The sequence below is a fragment of the Bombus huntii genome, chromosome 6 (assembly GCF_024542735.1).
Source record: "Bombus huntii isolate Logan2020A chromosome 6, iyBomHunt1.1, whole genome shotgun sequence".
NCBI classification, from domain to species: Eukaryota; Metazoa; Arthropoda; class Insecta; order Hymenoptera; family Apidae; genus Bombus; species Bombus huntii.
This window is the reverse complement of record NC_066243.1, coordinates 6082713-6105447: the sequence shown is the minus strand read 5'-3', so window position 1 is coordinate 6105447 and position 22735 is coordinate 6082713. Positions and strand designations below refer to the sequence as shown.

General features: G+C 37.0%; 2 protein-coding genes across 2 annotated transcripts in view; one reads left to right on the top strand and one right to left on the bottom strand.

Annotated features, from left to right (window-relative positions):
* The window catches only part of LOC126866978 (uncharacterized), a 162925-nt gene that overhangs the window by 28973 nt on the left and 111217 nt on the right, over positions 1-22735 (top strand). The window lies entirely within an intron of this gene.
* Positions 3389-6963, bottom strand: LOC126866785 (uncharacterized). The gene is made up of 6 exons (XM_050620740.1): positions 6729-6963; positions 5546-5762; positions 4584-4763; positions 4200-4455; positions 4039-4107; positions 3389-3493 (listed from the first exon to the last, which is right to left on the bottom strand). The coding sequence occupies exons 1-6, from the start codon at positions 6961-6963 to the stop codon at positions 3389-3391; spliced, it is 1062 nt and encodes a 353-aa protein (XP_050476697.1).

Below are 22735 nucleotides of genomic sequence, written 5' to 3'. Positions count from 1 at the left end.
ACCTTGTAGAAACATTTATACATTTATATGTGTTTTTGTTTATTAATTATTTATGGCAAAAGAAGAATTACAGGAAACGGTAATCCTCAACTCAAAAATTTCATATGCGGTTATATGGAACAGTTTTCGATATGCTGATATGAATTTCAATGAAAAACAGGTTTAATATTTAATCTGCAATTTTTCTTACAAAACATTACGCAGGATGGTCTACGTCTCATAGTCTTCTTGTGTATGACTGTTACGAGGTGGTTTGCTGCCCATATATCATTCGATTTGAAGATCGCTATGCAGCTCGCTGCTCGAACTCATCTACTTTCGTTCGTGTAAGGATGTTTGCTCGCGCACGGAGATATTTTGGGCAGATTTTTAATTGTGGATAACTAAACGATAAAGCCAAAAACTCAATTTTTTAGCCCTGATTTTTGTTTTATTCTACTTTTGAGAATCACCCTTTATATTTTTTCACATCTTTAGCTGAGCACCCTGTATGTGAGCATACAGGTTTTGAAAAACAATTCTAATCTCATTCTAAACATCTTCAATAGCCTTATATCATAGAAAACTTAAACAAACTACATAGGTGCAATGAAGCACACATATTGTAAGATTACTCTCTCTCTCTCTTTCTACAAGTCTATCAATCCTATCGTAACCTACAGACACCGAACTTAAACAACTATTGCTCAAATTTATAAAAACAAGTTGCTCTGAGTTATTCTAAATAAGTCACGCAATAATCATAACAAGATATTTAATCCGATGAACTTTGGTTCTTGCATTCCATGCACGTTCCACGCGCTTGCATCCCATCACATTCCCCGCAACAATTTCAATAGCATGGATTATATTTTTCTTTGAAAACCTTTGAAATCCTAGAAATCAACCATGTTGAGAATAGAATATTTTAAAATGTATAATACGGACGAAAATGTTTGTTATTTTTGTGAGCTGAGATGTTTAACTTGTTTTGAATACATTAATTTAATTTTCGAAGGAGAGATCAAAAACTTAATGGTTATTTCAGTCTTTGGTATTCCCTAAGTAAGAGCAAGTGCTTAAACAAAGTAAAGTCTTTGAGTAACAGATAATCCGATCAAAAGTCCGGTCTTATTTTGAGAAAGTTCAAGTGCAGAGAGAGAGAGAGAGAGAGAGAGAGAGAGAGAGGTTTGCCCAATTTAAAAATATCTGAACTTTTAGAGGCGTTGCTTTTTGCCTCTACCCAGGAATGTTAAAGTTGCGATAAGGGTGATATCTTTCGATCAATGAGTGACATAACAACTTTCGCAAGCGACGACAATTAAAACCGTTTCCGCTTTCGAAGGGACTGATCAAAATTACCTAAAGGAACTATCGTCTCACAAAGTACGGTTGCTGCATTCATCCTTCAAAAAATGTCTGTCCTGTTAGTGAGGTTTCGCTGATTAATCTGGAAAGTGTACCGTATCCTCATACTTAACGGAAACACAACAATCACGTGTTAGTGAAGTGTGAAGTGTACCGCCTCTTTTCTTCACAAGTTCATGTCTCGTCCATCCTGTGTGTTACATACGTAGGTAATTAGAGGTCCGATACTCTAAGTGCTCATTGTTCATTGTTCAATTCTTAATCCTTAAAATATGATTATGATGTCTCTATTGCTACTGGAAACGAGACGCATCGAACGCTTAAACAGTAATTAAGTTTTCGACATCTCGTTCGGCTATAAAATGCAAGTGTCCAAAATAAACTCGATATCTAAGTCTTCAAAAATAAAGAAAAGTTCTAGTCTGTATCACAAACTATAGGAACTTCTATTCTGAACAATAAGCACGAGTTCATCTCGAGACATATCCACGTATGATAAAGTCACATTATCACATTAGACAGATTTTATTAGAATGTGTATGGATTTCGTATGTTTGTGTGGTATAATGACCAAAAATATTAGATCCCTGACAACTGATAAACAATCAATCTTTTGACTGCTTCTTTTTATTATATCAACGCACACAGCTACTGTAATATCCAACAATTGCAATATTTTTTCACATATATAAATATCGTTTTAGTGTTTCAAAGATGTTGCATTCGTTTCGCTTAAAACTTTATCTGGAAGCATAATGTTAAAAAAAAATCTTATCGTGTAAGTAGGAGATCCCGTGTGGAGGCATGCCTCGAGGTAAATCTTATCGAGTCGAAACCGGACAAAACATTTGTGGTGGATCGGTATCAACAGGACGCCGACAGGTCGAGGCATCAACGCGGCGCAACACCTCCCGGGCGATCCGCTGGTACCAACCGCCAACACTAGAGAGCTACGACGACAATGAGTCTGTCTAACTCGCTAGCGGTCGAATATACGAGCGACTGATACAAATACCGCACCTAGCGAGACTCCCTCTACGTCTAAGGCAGGGACTACCGGGCATAGCCTTACTGACGAGTCCACCGGTAGTCCCGGGACGAAACGCACAACTCTCTTTTCATCCGCCACACATTTCTTTCTCATATTCTTTCTTGTGCTCTCATATATGTCGGAGATGAAAGGACATCGGAGCCTTCCCTTTGGAATTTCGGGAAAATCCCTTAATACCGTAATCTAGATTCTACCATAGGCGTAATTAAACAATTGACGTCATTCGATCCGATTGTATTTGTTCGAGGCGACAACCAGTCACCGAACGTAGCCGCGGTCAAGGGATGAACGTTTTGTTTAACAAAGGTATGGAGTAATAGTATAGCACTTCTTAAAAAGAAATAGTTGTAGCGGCACACGACAGTAAACATTCCAACGGTTTCTGTCCTATGGCTCGCCACACGCAGACCCTATTCTCTATCCTAATCATCGGGTAAGATGATTACCAAATGTCGGCATCTCCACAGTGCATGTTCAGCTAGCCTGAGGACCCGTTACAAATCTTAAGATTTAGTTAACTAAAGTCCTTCAAATAGACAAAGAGTCTTTGTCCCAACTACGGGAAGATAGGGGAAATCTATTTTTTTTACACGAACGACGCTTCCCGCTAGCAACTTTCCCTCAAGGGTGGCTAGCATTCTTCTCTAACCACCAACATGAAAATTGACCCATTAACAGCAACGTCAATTGCCCTCACTTTCCGAACAAAGGCTTTCCTCGATGAATCCGAGAATCTCGTGTCCTTAGACACATCCCATATAGTTTTCCTCTGCAGCATTATCGTGACGGAAAGTCATTCTCTCTCGTGAGGTCTCATTAGTGAGTTACATAGCTTCTTTACGCTCGGTGGATATTCTCGATGGATAAAGAGTTAATTCAGTAATACTTGTACCGTAGACAAGGAAGTTGGGTACAACTTGGACTTTGGAAGAAAGTACATTTGTTATCCCCCTGATTCGTTATCGAACCTAAGACCATTGTCATGAGTGTCTAATCACCGCGGTTACTTGTCAATTCTGCAATATCCACACTTGTACTAATAATCATATTTGTACTAGTAAATATCTTTTCTATTGCATAACAATAATGTCTAATCTAAATGAATCATAATGTGAACCCGACATATATATAAACATTTTCATTACTTGTAAACACAATTCTGCCGCAGCAGTAACGTCGCACTGCTGCCGTAATGATATATGTGATCTGTAAACTGCGGATATTTTTATAAACACAACTACGAGATTATCTATGCAGATATTTATAATAAATACTGTACTTTGGATATTTTAGGTATTTTACATATTTTTGCATACTATATCAATTTTATGGATCTTCGTCTATTTAATTTAGATAAATACATAAAAATCCACAATTTAATGATCACTCGCCAGAAATCTTGCAGCCCTGTGTTAGGCCAGATGTTACTACGTAAGTATACGCATGTAAAATAAGAATGTATGATTTATGTGTAATAATTGTTGGTATTGCTTTAATTCAGCGTCAATTCAAAATTCAAAGGAAGAGATGCAAGAGAATTGTTAATATGCGATCTTGAATATTTTTGGTAGAAGTAAATCTGTCGTTTAATTGTTTAATTACATTAACTTTATTAGTATATAAATATGAACTTTCTTTACCTCATCTTTGATGCAATTGTATGAACAAGATGTTGCCAATTCTTGAAGCGTTTCTGCCGTTACTGCTGCCTACAAAATTTCATATGCTGCATACATGTTTATTATTATGTCCATGCTGAATGTTAGTTCCTTTCTCATTCCATAAACATATATGTTTTTACCTCACGATGGAAACAAGTGCAGTGATGATTTGTGGTAATAACTTTAGCAGAACTTATAAGAGCCCACCACATCGCTGATACAGCTATTTTCGAATGAAAAATTTCTGTCACATTCTGCGATGATATTATTTCGAAATATACATTATAAAGTGTACTTATTATTATCGTAAATTGCATCGCTAGTTCCAGCAGAAGTTGATAACCATATATGTGGTTAAGTTCGCGCGAAATTTTTACAATTTCAAAATGCACTTGCCTTGAACAGATTAAAAAAAAATGTTCTAAGAAAAATTCTATTATTTATATAAGCTTAGAAACGCACTGTTAATGATGTAATAAGAGAAATTACACTGTATAATATTATTGTAAAGATATCAAATATACCTTGTAATTTGGAGAAAGTGCTGAAGATAATGTTTCTGATTATAATAATCTCTTACAAATACAAGCTTACGTGCCCTTTGTGGTTGCATCTTATACTTTATGTTAATATCATCTTCATTTGGTAGCTGACGTACTTCACTCATTGCTATGTTCATCTTGTGCAATTTGTCCCTTAAAATTCTGATGAGAAATTAGTTAATGTTCTCCGTATGAAACTGATCACAACTCACATACACACATACTCACAAAAGCAAATTTTTAATATTATATACAAATGCTTAAAGAGTTAGTTGTTTATAAAACAAAAAAATAATTTGCTCATGAAAGTGAGATAAACATAAATTTGTTTGGTAATTTATACATGGAACACACATCTCAATGGTTTTGAATTATGTTGTCAAGGTCAACATCCTGAATAATTTTATCGATATGCATTCTTATACATATACATATAATGGCAACGCCACTTGGTCTTAGTTTTAGAAATATACGGAAAAACATTTTTAATGTTTGAAACAAGTTTGGCTTGGTTTTGAAGTAGAATTAAGTTAAAATACAATATATAAAATATAATACGGTTTGTAATTACTTAACTGACTTCAATAACCGATGAACATTGTTTGAGTAGTACAAATAAAATAGCGTTTATTGCTATAATAAAGGATTGTATGTGTTAGAAATAGATAGTAAGCCACTCTTATTTATTGTTAGTTTTCAGAGTAGAACCGAAATGAAATATAAAGAATTAAAGGCAAGGAACTGTTGGATGTTGAATTTAACAGCATATCTCGATGGAATTTTATCATTGAAATCAGCGAAATATCCCCTATTCTATAATATAATTATTAATTACTTTACGATAGATTTTTAGAAAGTTAGGTCTAGAATGGGGAAATATGGATTTCGCCTTTCTGCTCAAATAATTTTTGGTTGGCAAACATTTTTGCTTTTACATAATTTACCTTATAAATATGTTGAATGTAAGACTCATCAAACAAATAATAGTAACTGGTAAAGACAGTAGGAGACTTAAATACAATCCTTTCATAATGTCAGCTCCATTCCTCCACCAAAGCCAAGCTAATGCGAAGAGACTTATCATCAGTATACCCCATACACTTGTTACTCGTATAGTATAGACCACAATTTTCGTATAATTTTTCTCAATGCCGAATAACTCTAAAATATTGTCTATTTGTTCACATCTTGCAGTAATGTTCTTCGAACACTTAAAAGTAAAAAATATTTATTATGAAAAATGCAAGAACGTTATAAACAGAAAAATCTGTTAAATATGTCTTAATAAGTATGTCTACATAAATTGGTTCGGTCGTATTTATAGTCAGAATTTAAGGATGTTTAATATAGTCAAAAAGACAGAATTGTAGACTTAAGGTGCAATTCTAGCCCGCATATTACGAATATATGCGAAAAGTATACAATAGTAATAATATAAATCCGAATGTATATTTTCTCATCTCATTTCTTTTAACAACATTACGCTAAAGTAACTATAGCATTTAGTTCAAAAAAGCTTTATCGGTGAATCTTAGCAATCAATGATAACTAATCAAGCACCTAAATTAAATGCTACAGCAGCTCTAATTTTACAAACTATTCATGAGAAAAAGATCGAATCAAAGTTATGTATTAACGAACAAGAACACAATTAAAGTTAAAGAACATAAACAATTTCAGAAAGAATATACTATATGTAAGTAAATGTAAAAGTGATTAGCAACACATATATCTTTTATTCGCCCAAATTAAATGTACATGTGTATATATGTGTCTACAGGATATTCAGCTACAGGTATTAGAAAATTTAAGGAGTGATTCTTGAAGGCGAAATAAGACGAAAATCAATAAAAGAATTGCGTTTTAGACATTGTGTTTTTTAGCTACCATCAATTAAAAATTAGCCGAAATATGTCTGTGCGCAAGCAAACCTCCTTTCACGAACGAAAGTAGATCAGCCTAAGCAGCGGTGCGCGGTGCGTGCTGAACGCAGGCTGGGCCTGAGCCTCGTCGGGGGCTATATAGTTTTACGGTTGGCGGCGTAGGGGGCTCCTCCGCCTGGCCTGTGTTTCAATATAAACGGGAGGATGTCGAGGTTAGGCTTCAGATGAAATATCTGGGTCTCACCATTGACAGTCAAAGGTTCGGTCCGCACTTCAGGCTCTTTGTTAGTGACGGTGGTAGCCAATGCCTTAAGTGGCTTGCCGTCGAATATCGGTGGAGCCGGGGTCGAAGTGCTCTGACTATATGAAGGAGTCGTCCGTTCCCGGATCCTGTAAGGAGCTCCGGTGTGGGCAGGAAATCTGATGGCGAGTCGTCGTAGTCTGCTTTTTCTGAGGAGGCTACACAGGACGGCCGCCATCAGGATCATAAGGGGATACTGGACGGTATCTTATGCGTCGGCGTCTTTCCTGGCGGCGTCTCCTCCGTTCGAGCTGTAGGCCCCGTCCGGGCAGGAGGCCCAAGACGTTCGGGGGGAACCTAGGCGAGAGGTATGGGAGCGGTGGCGCTCCGACCTACTCGCCGAAGCTCAGGTCCGTGGCCACTGGCCCGATAGAACGATCCTCCCGAACTGGGCGACTTGGAGGGACTCCCGCTGTATTTTGCGAATAGCGATTGGCGAGAGTTTGGACCCCTCGTCAGTTGTGGAAGCGATGCTGAGGGGTTAACAGGAGTTCCTTGCAGGCCGCTCCTACTGCGAAGAAGTAATTCTCGCAAAGCAGCGGGCAAAGGGGTAGAGGGTGAGACCTTCTCACCCTTGTAGTGTTCTGCGACGAACATAGGTGGTCATAGGGATCGTTACGCCAATGAGGTTCTGGGATCTCCTCGGACTTGCACGGCGGCCCAGGGGTAGACAATCTAGACCTCCGGAATGGTTCCCTTAGAATTGGAGAAGACACAGGAGTACTCCGGTAGGAAGTCGAAAGAGATCCCGGGGCACCCCTGTTGAGCGTCAGGTGGGCTACCGTAGAGTTTTAGTCGATAAGTCTGACACTACTCCTTCGCTTCCCAGAGGAGCAGCGGGATGTGTATGAGGATTACCCCTCGTATAAAAAAAAGCCTAAGTAGTGGGTTGCACAACGATCCTCAAATAGAACGCTGAATGGGAAACAGCTTATCTCAGATAAATCGTAAAGAAAATTATGACATTTGAAAACGTAAATCATTCTGCGCGATGTTTTGTAGGAAAAATCGTAGATTAAGCAGTATATCTGCCTACTCCTTACAATTCATCGCAGTGTACCGAAAACCGCCTCATGGAATTTGCGATTAGAGAGAACTAATCTATCCTCTAATTCCTTGCCGCCATAAATTATCAATAAATAATAGCATATATAAACAAAGTTTATAGAAATTTCATACACGCAGTGTGATCGTTCCGTCCGCGAGTGTCTAGATTCTTGACACAAAAATTTCAACGAAAATCGTTTTATATTACAGTAAATATTAAATATAGCCTCTGTTCTCTTACAAAGTAATCAATAATTGCGATACATACACGATACATACTTACACTGTTGCCAGGCCACACACCGCGGGCAAGATGGGAGCCAGATGTCTTCGGATCCTTACTGCGTACCCTCAATAGCCTCAAGTACTCTCCATAAATCTCAGGAATTTCCTAGTCAAAGTCCTTCAGACTCCTTCGCTGTATTGTTTCCTGAAGTTTATTGTCCACCTCGGGTTGACACGGGAAAGTTGCCTTTTCTCACGTATGAGGCCTCCCACTAGCAACTTTATCACAAGGGCGGTTAGCATCCTTCCTCACCCACCACCATAGCAGATAACCAATTAACAACGAAGCCTATTTCCCTCACTCTCTTAGCCAAAATCGTCACTAACAAATCCGATGTTCCCGTGCCCTAGACACACCCATCCTTAGCTTTCCTCCGACACAGCATCGTCTCCCAAGACAGCACTGATTTTCCATCTTTCAAACATTCAACATCCTTCGACCGGGTTTACACCCGAAGATCAGTCACTCGCTTATCTTATACATACGCACCAGCGTAACTATCTTCTTCACAAAGTTGTTGGAATAAACTGTCATTTACAACTAGTTACATCAGGTAATATTCAATTAACCACCTCTATTATCCTAATCGAAATAGGGGATCGATCATTTCGTGGCGTCGATTATCTAGTCGTAACGGGAATTTACCACTCCCGTTGGCGTGCTTCCTCACGATCGCGTCTCTCCGCGAGTGGTCGAAACATACACTACGCTCCAATCACTCGTATTAGAAGTAGATAAATGAGATTTAAAGAATAACGACACCCGCGGATAGGACAAATACGGTGCTTGTACGAAATTTGTGTAAACATTGTTTATGTGGCCATTATTTATTAATTATTTATGGAAGTAAAGGATTATAGAAAACATTAATCTTCTCTACTCGACAATTCCTTGAGACCATCTTCAATATGTTGTTATGGATTTTCACGAGTGGGGATAATGAGTTGTGGTTTTGAATATCGTAATATTGTTCTCTACAAGTTGTACGAGATAAGCTGCTATCCATGTATCGTTCGATTTGAGAATCCCTGTGCATCCCGCTGCTTGCGCTCACATACTTTTGTTCGTGTAAGAAGATTAGCTCGTGAACAGGGATATTTTGGCGAATTTTTAATTGTCAATAATTAAAAACTAATACCGGAAACGCAATTTTCTAATTCTTGATTTTTATCGTACTTTATCTTCAGGAATCACTCCTTAAATTTGTTACATCTATAGCCGAACGCTCTGTGTAGCCTGTAATCTTAATGTGTAGTCAGATTGTCCGATATGAATGACTTTGAGAATCTATCATTGAAATTCAAATACGAATAATTGTGTCAATTCGATTATGATTTTCAGATTTTATGCGACTAACTGACGTGGAAAATTATTTAGAATTAATCAACTATTAGTTTAAACAGAAACATTATCTATTTCTATTATCATGAAAATGATGTTAAATTTCAGAATCTGTTCAGTGATTCATATGGTACTAAATTACAATATTCTAAATAAGAAAAGGAGAGCCTCATTCCGAGTCATATCATAATGCGTACATACGTTGAACCAAAACATATACGTGCTGGCGTGCCTCAAAGAGCCATAATATCACCTCTTCTTTTTAACATCTATACTGCACGTATCCTACAGCAGATACCAAGCAATATACTTGTAGCAATATAGTCTTATATTGTTTACGAAGAAGCCCAAATGTGGCAGCTACCGTATTTTTTTTTTATTCAATTTGCACTTCACGATTTGTCCAGCTGGACATTCGGTAAATTTTTCTAGCTTTATTGCTAACTAACGTGTGGATTGCTACTCCCAGCGGGATACCTTCTTCGAGTTTGCCTATTTTATTTCTTTAGTAAGGTCAGTGGGCTGTTTTCTCTTTAGTCTTCTTTCGATGAGAGTTTTGCTCGCTTCAGCAGGCAGCTGGTTTGGATGTGTTGCCTTTCTTTCCTTGTATTTTTCTTCGTACCTGCCGATTTCTTCTTTGACCGTTGATATCTTTAAGTCTTTGCGTATATCATCGTTTCTGACGTACCATGGTGCGTTGATTATTGTTTTTAGTATAATCGATTGTAGCGACTTTATTTATGTGGCTCATTGCTGCTGTCCCCAGTAGTGGTATTCCGTACGTCTAAATTGGTTAAATTATCGTTTCGTAGATTTTTAGTTTATTTTTTATGGCGAGTTTAGAGTTTCGACTAGTTAGCCAGTGCATCTGTCTTCTTTTTATCCGTATTGTGTCCATAATTGATTTCGTACGTTATTTCCATTTAAATCATGTGTCTAAGTGGAGTCCTATATATTTAACTTGCCTTGTTTGTGTTATGTGCGTGTCATTCAATTGGATATTTGGTGGTTTCCGTTTTCTTAGTGTAAATGTAATATGGTTGCATTTACTGGGATTTGCTGTTATTTGTTTATCTTGTAGCCATTTTTCTATTTTTGTAATATGCTCTTGAATAATGTGACTGCTGTTTCTGAATTAGTGTGCCTGACTAATACAGCCGTGTAGTTGTTGGTATGTTGGCCGTGTACAGTTGATAATATTTTGAGATTACTATTCTAATATATTTTTCTAGTGTTTTACCTCGAAGTGAGTTAATTTTTGAGCCCCATAGCGTGTGCTTTGCATTGAAGTCTGCCGCTGCGATGTATTGGTCATGTAAAGACTGATAATTCTGTTCCCATTTTAGTAATGTCATTTTGTGTCGCGGTGATTCATATACTGCTGACATCTGAAGGTAATTGCTGTTAGTTTCTATTGTAACGGTGGTTGCTTGAACGTGATCTTGACGAATTTGACTATGTTAATGGTATTTGATATCGTTCCTTATTATCACTACAGCCCTCCGTGTGCTTTTCCTAGGTGTATTTGCTATCAGATGATGTAATATGGTATTTTCATGTAGCCTTTTTTAGTGAAATGTGTATCTGAAATACGTAATATAGCAATATCATTGTTGTACAGAAATGTTTTAGCTTCGAAGACCCGTTGTTGTAGACCATTGGTGTTAACTGTAATTGGACATTTCTTGTGTTCGTTGTCTGAGTACTGCGTTTTGCACACTTATTATTTTTGTTAGCATCTCAGCGTTTTTGATAGATTGCTTGAGCAATTCCTGGATTTCAGTAGCGTCGTTATTGTTGTTGTTTTGGTTTTGGTTGTTTTAGGGCGGAGTTTGCTTAGTGACTTGTGCATAACTTCGGCTACCAAAGGTGTTGATGTTTTTATGGTTAGTGTTCGATATGTTTTCTATATTTGGTGTTGGTTACGATTCTGCAATTTCTTGCTTGACACACGCCGGGTTTCTATTACAGTAGCTTTTTGTGTGTCTGTATTGTTGACACCGTATGCATTGCAGTATGCCCTTCTTATAAAGGGGTTGCTCAGTTGTTGCTATTGTGTTTAGGATTTTTTTAATGTCAATGATTTCTTTGTTATTAGCTTTGGGTGCAAGTTCTATTAGAAACAGAGTGGCAATTGCTATTTCGTATCTTATCTGGTTATATTATTTATTGTTCTTTCTTTGTTTCCGACTTTTGCTAATTTCTCACATATGTTTTTTGTGTTTGTCCTTGGGTCTAGCCCTCTAATTACTATTTTGTAGCTTTTTCTGTTTTGAGCTGGTATGTACGATACACAGCATTTTTCTCCTTTAATGGTTGCACCACTTTTCTGAAGATTTCTGGAGTTTTTGTTTGTAGTTTTACTTGTTCTAGTTTTAATTGCTTCATACTGTAGTTTTCTTTTCCAGCGGTATTGTTCAATATTTCCATTAGGAGATCTATTATTTGGGCATCTACGTAGATCGGTGGTGGTTTAGCGATTTGAGTTGTGATCTTTTCTTTTGGGTCCGTATCTACTTCTTCTATAATATTAATGAACCGAATGAGTTTCCGGAGTGAGATTTCTTGTAGCCATTGTTGCTTTTCTGTATGTGAAGTTTTCATGGCGCTTGGGCTTGATATTATTTTATGCTTTTTGTGCCCTGTTGCTATCTTTCAGTGTTCATCTTGATGTGAAGGTTCGTCATCTTAGCTGTCTTCTTCTTGGTTTTGAATCGTTTCTATTTTTTTGGTAGCTTTCTTCATATAGTATATTTCACCTTTGCCAGTGTTTGTTGTCTTTTCGTTCGCCTAAATTCACTGCTTGTCGCGCTTTCACTGAAGCACAGTTTCTCACGTCTGTCTAGCTCGGCTGCTCAGGCAGAACTGATAATGTAATTATCAAAAACTTTATTGCAGTGTGCTTGTGTAAAACTCTGCCGAATAGAGATACAGCCCCGCACAAAATTCAACCGTACTTATGAGATTAAGACGAATTAATAGGCAGCCTTAACTGAGTTGAGTCGAGTTGTGAGTTGAGCGAGCTGCGAGATTTGAGTCGAGAGAGTGTTGCCGATTTGTTATGAGTTGTACATTATTAGTTGTGAGTTGTGAATTATCAATTTATTTGTCTTAGTTATATTACATTACTACATTAAGTTCATGTTGAATAACCATCATTTCCTGTTTAATTCATTGTAAATAGATCCATCTATCAATAAATATGTTTAATCCATTGTAAATAGATTCAGCTATCAATAAAATTATCATATAGGAAAGAAATAATTGGAAATCTTAACTTCTAATATTTCTGAATAAATAATCCTATAATATTATTAACAATAAGGCTTGTTAAAGTTACTCCTTCATTGGAAAATTCAATATTCAGATTGGACAGAACACACATCATTATATATGTCGGAGATGAAAGGACATCGGAACCTTCCCTTTGGAACTTCGGGAAAATCTCTTAACACCGTAATGTAGATTCTATCATAGGCGTAATTAAACAATTATCGTCATTCGATCCGATTGTATTTGTTCGAGATTTGTGATAATGAGCTTGGGCTCGAGGCGACAACCAGTCGCCGAACGTAGCCGCGGTCACGGGATGAACGCTTTGTCTGGCAGAGGTATGGAGTAATTCTATAGCTCTCCTTAAAAAGGAAATAGTTGTAACACTCGACAGTAAACATTTCAACGGTCACTGTCCCGTAGCACGCCACATGCAGACACTATTCTTCGAGTAAGATGATTGCCAGATGTCGATGCGTTTCCGCAGTACATGTGCAACCTTCCGCCGAGGGCGGCTAGCATCTTTTTCTAACCACCGATATGGAGATTGACCAATTAGCAGCAACGTCAATTTCCCTCACCTTCCGAACGAAGGCTTTCCTCGGCGAATCCGAGGGTCTCGTGTCCTTAGACACACCCTATCATAGTTTTCCTCTGCAGCATCATCGTGATGGAAAGTCATTCGCTTAGCGTCTTTACGCTCGGTGAATATTCCACTTTTTAACAAAGAGTTAGTTTAGTTATACTTCCACCGTAGCCAAGCAAGTCGAGTACGATTTGGGCTTTGGAAGAAAGAGCATCCTGTTATCCCGTTGACCGCGAATTCGTTATTGAACTTAGGATCATTGTCATTAACTTCTCGAGTATCTAATTACTACGGTTACTAGTCGAATTCTGTAATAATCGTATTTGCACTAGTCAATGTCTTCTCTATTGCATAACGACAAGGTGTAATCCAAATGAAGATTCGTTTTACGCCCCTAACCCTAATTCTAATGTAAACCCGACATATAATTAATACAGAAAGAACAAAGAAATCGGTTTTCTGCTGGCTTCTCCTTCCAAATAATATCAAAATCTTCTTTGAGGGATCATTGTTTCTCCACGCGTTCAAAAATGTTTTATTAGTTAATTTCTATTTTAATATGATTGTATGTAAATTATAAACTTTAAGATGATTTTGTGGTTATAAAATGCAACGTAGCGAGTAAAACAAAATTCCTTCGCACAATTTCTTACTTCGTTAAATTATTTTTATGCTTTCTTCGATATATCCATAATAAAATACGTACTCCTGTGTAGATAAATCCAAAAAGAACACAGTTCCCAGCAACTATAACGTTGACGTACAAAGCAAATTTATAACTGATCTCTTGATATGCAGGCCAATCTTCGTGGTTGGATGCTATTGTCGTATAAAATAAGATAAAATATAAAATGGTGCATGTGCTAACGTATATTATACTCCAACTATATCGTAGACGTCCTGCTGATTCAAATACACGTAAGCCAAATATCTCATTGAACCAAATGATAGCCAATAACGACGCATGTTGACTACTTGGTTTCCATGTAAAAACTTTCATTTTTACAGTTTTGACCGTCTTATCTAAAAACATATATTTTTATAGTTAACATTAATTAAGTTAATTAAATAATTATCGTATTTATGAATTATGATAATTATTAGATAACGTGAAATATTGTAGTACAAGTAGTGCATATAGTGTAAACAGCGTACATAGTATATGCAATGTAACTAGTGCAAACGCTTGACGCGCGAACGTACTCGGTGTGTTTCGGACGATCACAGGTAACGACAGGTCAAACTTAAAAACGTTGCACCTGGTCATACGCATCACTGATTGATGCGGACGTATGTACTTTTACAAATTGATATAAATACGAGTGCAAAATGATTAAGAAGTCACGAGTCATATTCACATATCCTTCCTTACCCTTATTCTCACAACCCAGCCATCCACCAAATTCCATATCCCGTAGACCACCATATAAGACCCACCCAAACAATGTTCATGTTGCATCATTTCACTAAAAGTGACTAACTCAACCTTGCCTGCCAAAATCATGTTTTGAGACGCCTGTTCTATGGTTTTCAAACCCTCTTCTAACAGCTCCTTTCTTCTAAAAATTCACAACATTGTAATAGTAACCATACAGAAAACGTGGCTCAATTTTGCCAAAACCATCTCCAGGACCATGCTATTATGAGGAGCGATGAAAACTCTGGTTTCACGGATGAAGGAGTTGCCATGATTATATACAAAAACCTCCGATTTCCAAAAGTTCCACTCCTAAACCTTTCCGTTATTGAAACCATGGCTATCATCATATCAGGCTCAACAAACCAGTTTAACCTTTGTCTCTTGGTATTTCTAATATCAAATTAACTTCAAACATACTTCACAAATTAATCTCCTTTAATACTCTATTCCAAATAGCAGGCAACTTCAACGCTATGAGCTCTCTATTTCCTCTACCTTTATCGCGGAGTATCAAAATTATTTCACAATAATCCAACAAATTAATTTCACAAATAAACCAATCGAATCTATAACCCAGTGTACAGAATCATTCGAACTCTTTAATTCACTGAACGAGATAATACAGTCTTGATAAGATCCTCTATGGTCTGAAAATGACCCAAGTGCTGCTTTCTGCTCAACACCATTTCTCACTATACTTTTGTGATCACATGACATCCTATTTGATTCCACTCGACTCTATATCCATCCTTAACAGCATCATTTGTTATAGAATTAGGTAACTGTTTGTAAATCTGACAGTTTGTAAATTCGACAATACGAATACCATGGCCAGATAGTAACGAATAAAAAGTGTTATTGTTGAAAACAGTTGCGACTTTCTGTATGGTATTGTGAACATTGTGTGTAATAAAAGCTGGAAAACATTTGAAAGTGTTTTTTTCAAACATGATGATTATATAGAGTTGCAGAAATAATTTATTACTTTCTATTAAACGAGTATTTATAAAGGTACCACTTCGTGTCGAATGCGATTATAGAATGTTAGGCAACATTATTTATCACTTGAACTAATCTTAACGAAATGAGAAACCTGAATTGAGACAGCAATATTTTATGCCACACATGTGGAACATATTGAAGATTATAAAAATGTGATTAAACGTTCCAATGTGAATGATGCACTAGCAATTAAAGCAACACAAGATGTTATTCAGAATGAATTTCTAATTCAAAATCTAATGTTTAATAAAACCTATCTTAGAACTATCGCGGACAATATAAAGAAACTAGAAGCAACTGGAATACCTTTAACTGAATCCATAAAAGTAGTGGCCGATTGTACTGAAAATTTTAGAATTATTCCTGGAACTTGCAGAGTCAATATGGTAACAAAATACGATACATTGTTAGCAAAAAATTTCGATTTTTTGACAATTTCAACAATTAGTGAAATTTTGCTAGATTAGACAGTTGAAGAACTGAATGAGATTAAAGTATGCTACTGGAGCAAGTTTAAATATGCCCCACTTATATCCTGCAATGTTGTTACAATGTCCATTGTCAGCTTATAAGTTGATTTTAAGCAAGAAACATCATCAATTAACGCTCGATAATTTTAGAAAAGGATTCGCAGCTTACTGTAATTTAAATTATAATTTTGAATTATTACGTTTAAATAATAAAATTAACATAGCATATTTCTAGTACATGTTGCATATATTTATACGTATATTCTCGTATATGTTGATATATTGTTGTTACTTGTATATCTCGGTATAGTTTATTCACATAAACATTCAGAATATGCTGATTACATTATAAATATTAAAAAGAGAAACAATAATATGAGATTTCTTCTTAATGATTGCAAAAGTGATAAAAAGTAAAAGATACCTAAAAACCAGTGACAGAAATGTTAGGTCAATTTCATTAATATTGATTTTCATATTATTCTATTATTTGTATACCATATGCAGTATGTTTGCCATTTGTTTAACTATTCAAAACACGGAAAAATATTTTATATGAAAATTGTTTGATTTTATGGAAGAATCGTGATCTTTTTTACATTCACATTTCAAGGGACTTCAATGCCAATTGTTGCGAATTATCAACTAAAGAGCGACCGGTCAGGTAAAACCGATCGTTCGATATCGTATACCTTGAATGATTTAACGCTCAAGGTAGAGGAGGTTTAATAGACAGAGTGTTAGTGTAATTTGGCACTTTATTTGCACTTGTTGTATAAAAGCAAAGTTTGATGTTATGAACACGACGGTTGTAAGATCTTGCTGAGACTAAAGTATTTCACCCGCACGGTACGATGTTCTGATGGTGACTTAAGTATTTTATCCGCACTGTACGACGATCTGTTGATGAATTCTAGTATGTTGCTAATTCTCCCCACCAGTTGTTGGGCCTCGCCCGTCCATCGTGCCTTACCGGCCGGGGGGTTTCCCTGACCATTGCGTCACTAGGTTTACAGCTCGGGGAGGACAGGTAATTCGGAACTTCCCAAAGAAGGGAATGCTCCTGTCTGAGCCATAAACGGACGGCCACTCAAAATCCCGAAAACCAATGTTACTCTTTAAAATGGAACTATATATTTTTGATACACCATTCGAAGTGTTTTCTAATTCTCTCAAAAAATATTTAGGTACTTGTGAAAACTGACTGGTTTAAAACATGTTTTAACTTTCATATTATATAACTTATCCTTTGAAAGACAAGAAAAACATAAATATAAAAGTACTGGGTTGCCATTCCTTGTGTATCACACGATGATACGCAATAAGTGGATATCAAGCCTTATGGTTCATTTTCACTTGCAACTCGCAGTCACGCGATTTGCCAAATAATACAACTAAGTCGTACGTGACAAAGACTTCTGACAGACAAATTTTTTAATTAGGAAGATATTTTCACAAATGAATTTTTTCCGCATTTGGGACGCAACAGCGTGGTGGTGAAATTTATGACACGGTATTTTCTATTGAGGCAAAGAAAGGTGAAAACAGAAAATTTATAAATACATGCTGCTTGCCGAATCTGAGTAGCAATACCTGGATGGTAGATGGTAGACAATCGTCATACATAGACAACCGTCTCTGACAGTGTAGACAATATCGTGTCACTTTGAATCTTCGAGAAAATATTTTTTTTTTGTTACAGTCAATTCTCATTGAGAATTATAAGTAAATTATTCTGGCGTGATTATCGTATGTTTGATTCTAGCTGAATCTAATGTTTAAATCTAGTTTTGGTGGTTGTTAATTCTTATGTTGTATCTATCACTGAATTTGGATATTTCTTCTTTAACTATAGGTATCTTAAGGTCGCGATGTATTGTTTCGTTGGTAACATACCAAGGTGCATCTATTAAGGATTTTAGAGTTTCTGATTGGAATCGTTGAAGAATTTCTATCTTGGAATTAATCGCTGTTCCCCATAGGTCCAAACAGGTTGTAATATGGCTTTATATAGTATTATTTTACTCTGCACGCTTAAGTTGGAACGTCTACCAGCCAGTAGAATTTTTTAAATTTTCATTTAAATTGTTTGGATTCATCTACGATGTGTCGTTTCCATGCCGTTCTTCTGTCCAGAATCATGCCCAAATATCTGACTGTATCTTTGTTTGGAATTGGAATATTATTTATGGTGACCTGTGGGCAGGATTGTTTTCGCAGCGTGAAGGTTATATGACTGTATTTATTTTCATTTATTTTAAAGCGCCATTTGTGGAACCACTTTTCTACATAGAGTCGAGACCTCGCTGGAGAGTTGAGGAGGCAATTATCGGGTCTGAGTGGGATGCTAATAAAGCTGTATCATCAGCAAATGTCGTTGTGGTTATTTCTGTTAATGTTGGTAGGTCGGCAGTGCAGATGGTGAACAGGAGAGGTTCGAGGACACTGCCTTAGTGTATGCCAGCTTCTATTGGAAGTGTTGCGGTTATAGTGTCTAAGTATTTAATCATGAATTTTTTTATTAGATAGATATGATTTTAAGAAGGAGTAGTAGGTGTGTGGTAGGACTTTCTTTAGTTTGAACAAAAGTCCTTCATACCACACTTGCCTGCTGAATGTCCAGGAATCGAGAATATGTCGTGAGAATTGTTCTAGATAAAATAACACAATACATTTGTTAACACGATCGATTTGTCATGGTATTCCTTATATCAAGTTACTAACCTATTTATATTTGACAACTATTAGTACTGAACAAAAAATTATTTGAGAAAGCTGAAGAACATAAATAATATCTTTAAATGTTGGGTTTCTGTATGATATTAGCAATCAAGCATATGTGTAGTATTACAGTAAACAAATTTTCATCATTATAATATTAATTACTTATATTAAAAGTGTTATAGGTGTTACGTCAGGTGACTCTCTACACAAACCAGGCCCCATACCGCGGGCAAGATGGCTGCCAGATGCCTACACACCCTTATTACTACACCCTGAATAGTTTTAAGGACCCACCATAAATCTTAGCATTTTCATAGTTAAGGTCCTTCAGACCAAACAAGTATCTTTCTAATTGAAGTGTTCCTTATATTTATTGTCCACTCCGAGAAAATACGGGAAATTTGATTTTTCTCACGTTCGGTGTCTTCCGTTAGCTACTTTCTCTCGGGGACGGCTAGAACCCTTCCTTGCCCACCAACCTTTTTCTTATCCAATCAGAAGCCATGACTATTACCCTCACTTTCCTAGCCAAAATTGTCATCAACAAATTCGATGGTCCCGTTTTCCTCGGGCACGGCATTGTCTCCGAACTTCACTGGTTTTACATCCTTAGATCAATCAACATCTCTGGACTAGTTGTCTATCTTTAGATCAATCAACATCTCTTGATCGGATTTCTACCCTTAGTTCAATCATCTAGTTAACTTATATTGCGTACTCTGCTCATTCGCTATCTTAACTCATTGTTTATTAGTCTTAGATCAGTCATCTAGTTAACTTGTATCTATACGCATTGAACTAACTAATCTGTAACTAATCTGTCTATAAGTTGTTGGAATAAAGTGTGAATTGTAACCTGCTACCTCAGTGTTATCATCAATTCAACCACCCCTATTATCCGAAACGAAATAAGGGATCGATTATGTCGTGGCGTCCATTGTCTAATCATAACGGGAATTTACGAGCCTCGTCTCGCGATCGCGTCTCTTCGCGAACGGTCCAACAATAGGTTAAAACATTATATAATATATATGTCGGAGATGAAAGGACACCAGGGCCTTCCCTTTGGAATTCTTGGGAAAATTCCCGATACTTTAGTCTTTATGGTTTAACCCGACTATAATCGTCCGAGATTTGCGATAATGAGCTTGGGCTCGAATTTTTTTCTTTTATTTATTTATTTAGATTTTACAATTTGTCCAGTAGGACATTTGGTAAAACATTATAGCTTAGTGATATAGTATTATAACATGTGGTTGGCTACCCCCAGTGGGATACCATCTTCGAATTTGATTGATTTATTTCTTTAATTATCTCAGGTAATACGTGTTTGTTAGGTTATGTCCTTTGTGAGATCTGTTGGGTGTTTCCTTTTTAATCTTCTTTTTATGCTTGATGTGTCGACCGTTTCCGCTGCCAGCCGGTTTGGGTGCGTTGCTATTCTTTCTCCGTGTCTCCTTGCACTTTTGTTCATCTCCTCCTTGACCGTTGGTATTCCCAGGTCTTTCCGAATGTCCTCGTTCCTAACGTACCATGGCGCGTTTACTATTGTTCTGAGTATTTTCGATTGCGTTGCCACTATTTTGGTTATATGGCTCATTGCTGCTGTTCCCCATAGTGCTATTCCGTATGTCCAGATTGGTTTTATGTCCATTTTATATATTTTTAGTTTGTTTTCTATGCTTAGTTTGGATTTTCGACTTGTTAGCCAGTACATTTGTCTCCTTGCCATCTGTATTTTGTCTATTGTTGCTTTAATATGCTGTTTCCATGCGAGTCGCGAATCTAAGTGAAGTCCTAGGTATTTATCTTGCCTTGCTTGTATTATGTGTGTGCCGTTTAGTACAATGTTTGGTGGTTTCTGTTTTCGCAGTGTGAATGTAATGTGTTTGCATTTTTCGGGGTTTGCTTTGATTTGTTTTGCTTGAAGCCACTTTTCTATTTTTGTGATATGTGCTTGTAGTAATGTAACTGCTGTTGCAGGGTTAGTGCGCCTGGCTAGTATAGCTGTGTCATCAGCGAATGTCAGTATTTTGCTATTGTTAGTTGTTGGTATGTTGGCCGTGTATAGTGTGTATAAAATTGGTCCTAGGACGCTTCCTTGCGGAACTCCTGCCTTGATTTCTTTAGCTTCACGATATGTGTCTTTGATTTTTACTATGAAGGTTCTGCTGCTTAAGTATGATTTGATTAATTGGTATATCTGCACCGGGAACTGTTCCCTGATTGATTGAAGTAGGCTAGTGTGGTTTATTTTGTCGAATGCTTTTTCGATGTCCATAAAGAGTGCTGTGCAGTATTGTTTTGTTTCCAGCGCCTGTAGGATTTCATTGACGAGTCTGTGCGTTTGTTCTATTGTGGAGTGTTTGTTTCTGAATCCGAATTGGTGATCTGGTATTAGGTGGTTCTTCTCTATTATTGTTTTTATCCGGTCGTAGATTATTTTCTCTAGTATCTTAGAGAACACCGGAAGTAGTGAGATTGGTCGGTAGGACTTGGTTTCGTGTGGGTCCTTGCCTGGTTTGGGTATCATTATGATTTGTGCCAGTTTCCAAGCTTTTGGAAAGTATTGTATTCTTAGTATTGCGTTTATTATTATTGTGATTTGTCTTATCGCTTTTGGCGGAGGTTTTTCAAGATTTTGCCGTTAATTAGGTCGATTCCTGGTGCTTTATTGTTTTTTGTTTTCTCAATTATGTTTCTGATTTCTTGTGCTGTTGCTTTGGGTATGGTGTAGTGATTGTCAGTTGGTGTACTAGTAGTTAGCGCATCTTCGTCCGTATGACTATTGTGGTTGCTGTTGTTGATGTTATGTGGGGTGAATGTGTTGGATAGGTGGTTGGAAAATTCTTCAGCTTGCTCTTCGTTGCTTCTTGCCCATGTGTTGTCTGCTCTTCTGATTGCTGGTTCCATTTTTGTTGTCTTCTTTATCTTTTTTGTGGCTTTCCATAGGGAGTATTTGTAGTTCTCGTGAGCAGATAGTGACTCGATGAACTTTGTGAACTCGTTGTTGCTGTGCTCTTTTATTTTGTTTTTTATTTCTTTTGTGAGTTTGTTTAGGTGTTTTTTGTTTTGTTTTGTTCTGTGTTTCTGCCATTTTGCTTTCGCTTTTCTTTTTTCTCTAATTTTTTCGAGGATGTCTAGTGGAACTGTTTTTGTTTGTCTGTTGGTTGTTTCGGGTATAGTGTTTTCAGTGGGATGTTGCAGCTGATTTTACTCTTTATTATTTCTTTGAATATTTGCCATTTGGTGGTTTTGTTGCATAGCTTCTCTGTGCTGCTGTAAAGTATTGGTTTGTTTCTGTATGTAATTATTATGGGCGTATGGTCGGAGGTAAGCTCGAGGCTGGGTGCTATGTTTAGTTTATTTGCGTTTAGTCCCTTTGTAACTGCAAAGTCTAACAGGTCAGGTATTTTGCTCAGGTCTGTCGGCCAGTATGTCGGTCTTCCTATGGATAATATATTGAGGTTATTATTTCTAATGTATTTTTCCAAGGTTCTGCCTCGAGGTGTGGTGATTCTTGATCCCCATAGTGTGTGCTTTGAGTTATAGTCTCCCGCTGCAATATACTTGTCACCTAAGTGTCGGAAGTAGTCTTCCCACATTTCCGTTGTGATTTTGTGTCGCGGCGGTACGTGTATTGCTGACAACTGCAGTTGGTTGCTGTTAGTCTGTACGGTAACGGTGGATGCTTGTATATGTTCCTTACTGACCTGGCTGTGTATGTGATGTTTAATGTCGTTTTTTATTACTAATGCCGTCCCCCCGTGTGCTTTCCCTGAGGGATGCTTGGTGTCGTAT

Excerpts from the sequence above, each read along its gene's own strand:
- LOC126866785 (XM_050620740.1), bottom strand. The coding sequence starts at position 6,963 with ATGGCGGCCGTCCTGTGTAGCCTCCTCAGAAAAAGCAGACTACGACGA. Across the intron at positions 5,763-6,728 it reads CGAACCTTTGACTGTCAATG|AGTTATTCGGCATTGAGAAA; the intron begins GTGAGACCCAGA and ends ACAATATTTTAG. Across the intron at positions 4,764-5,545 it reads ACATTCAACATATTTATAAG|AATTTTAAGGGACAAATTGC; the intron begins GTAAATTATGTA and ends ATTTCTCATCAG.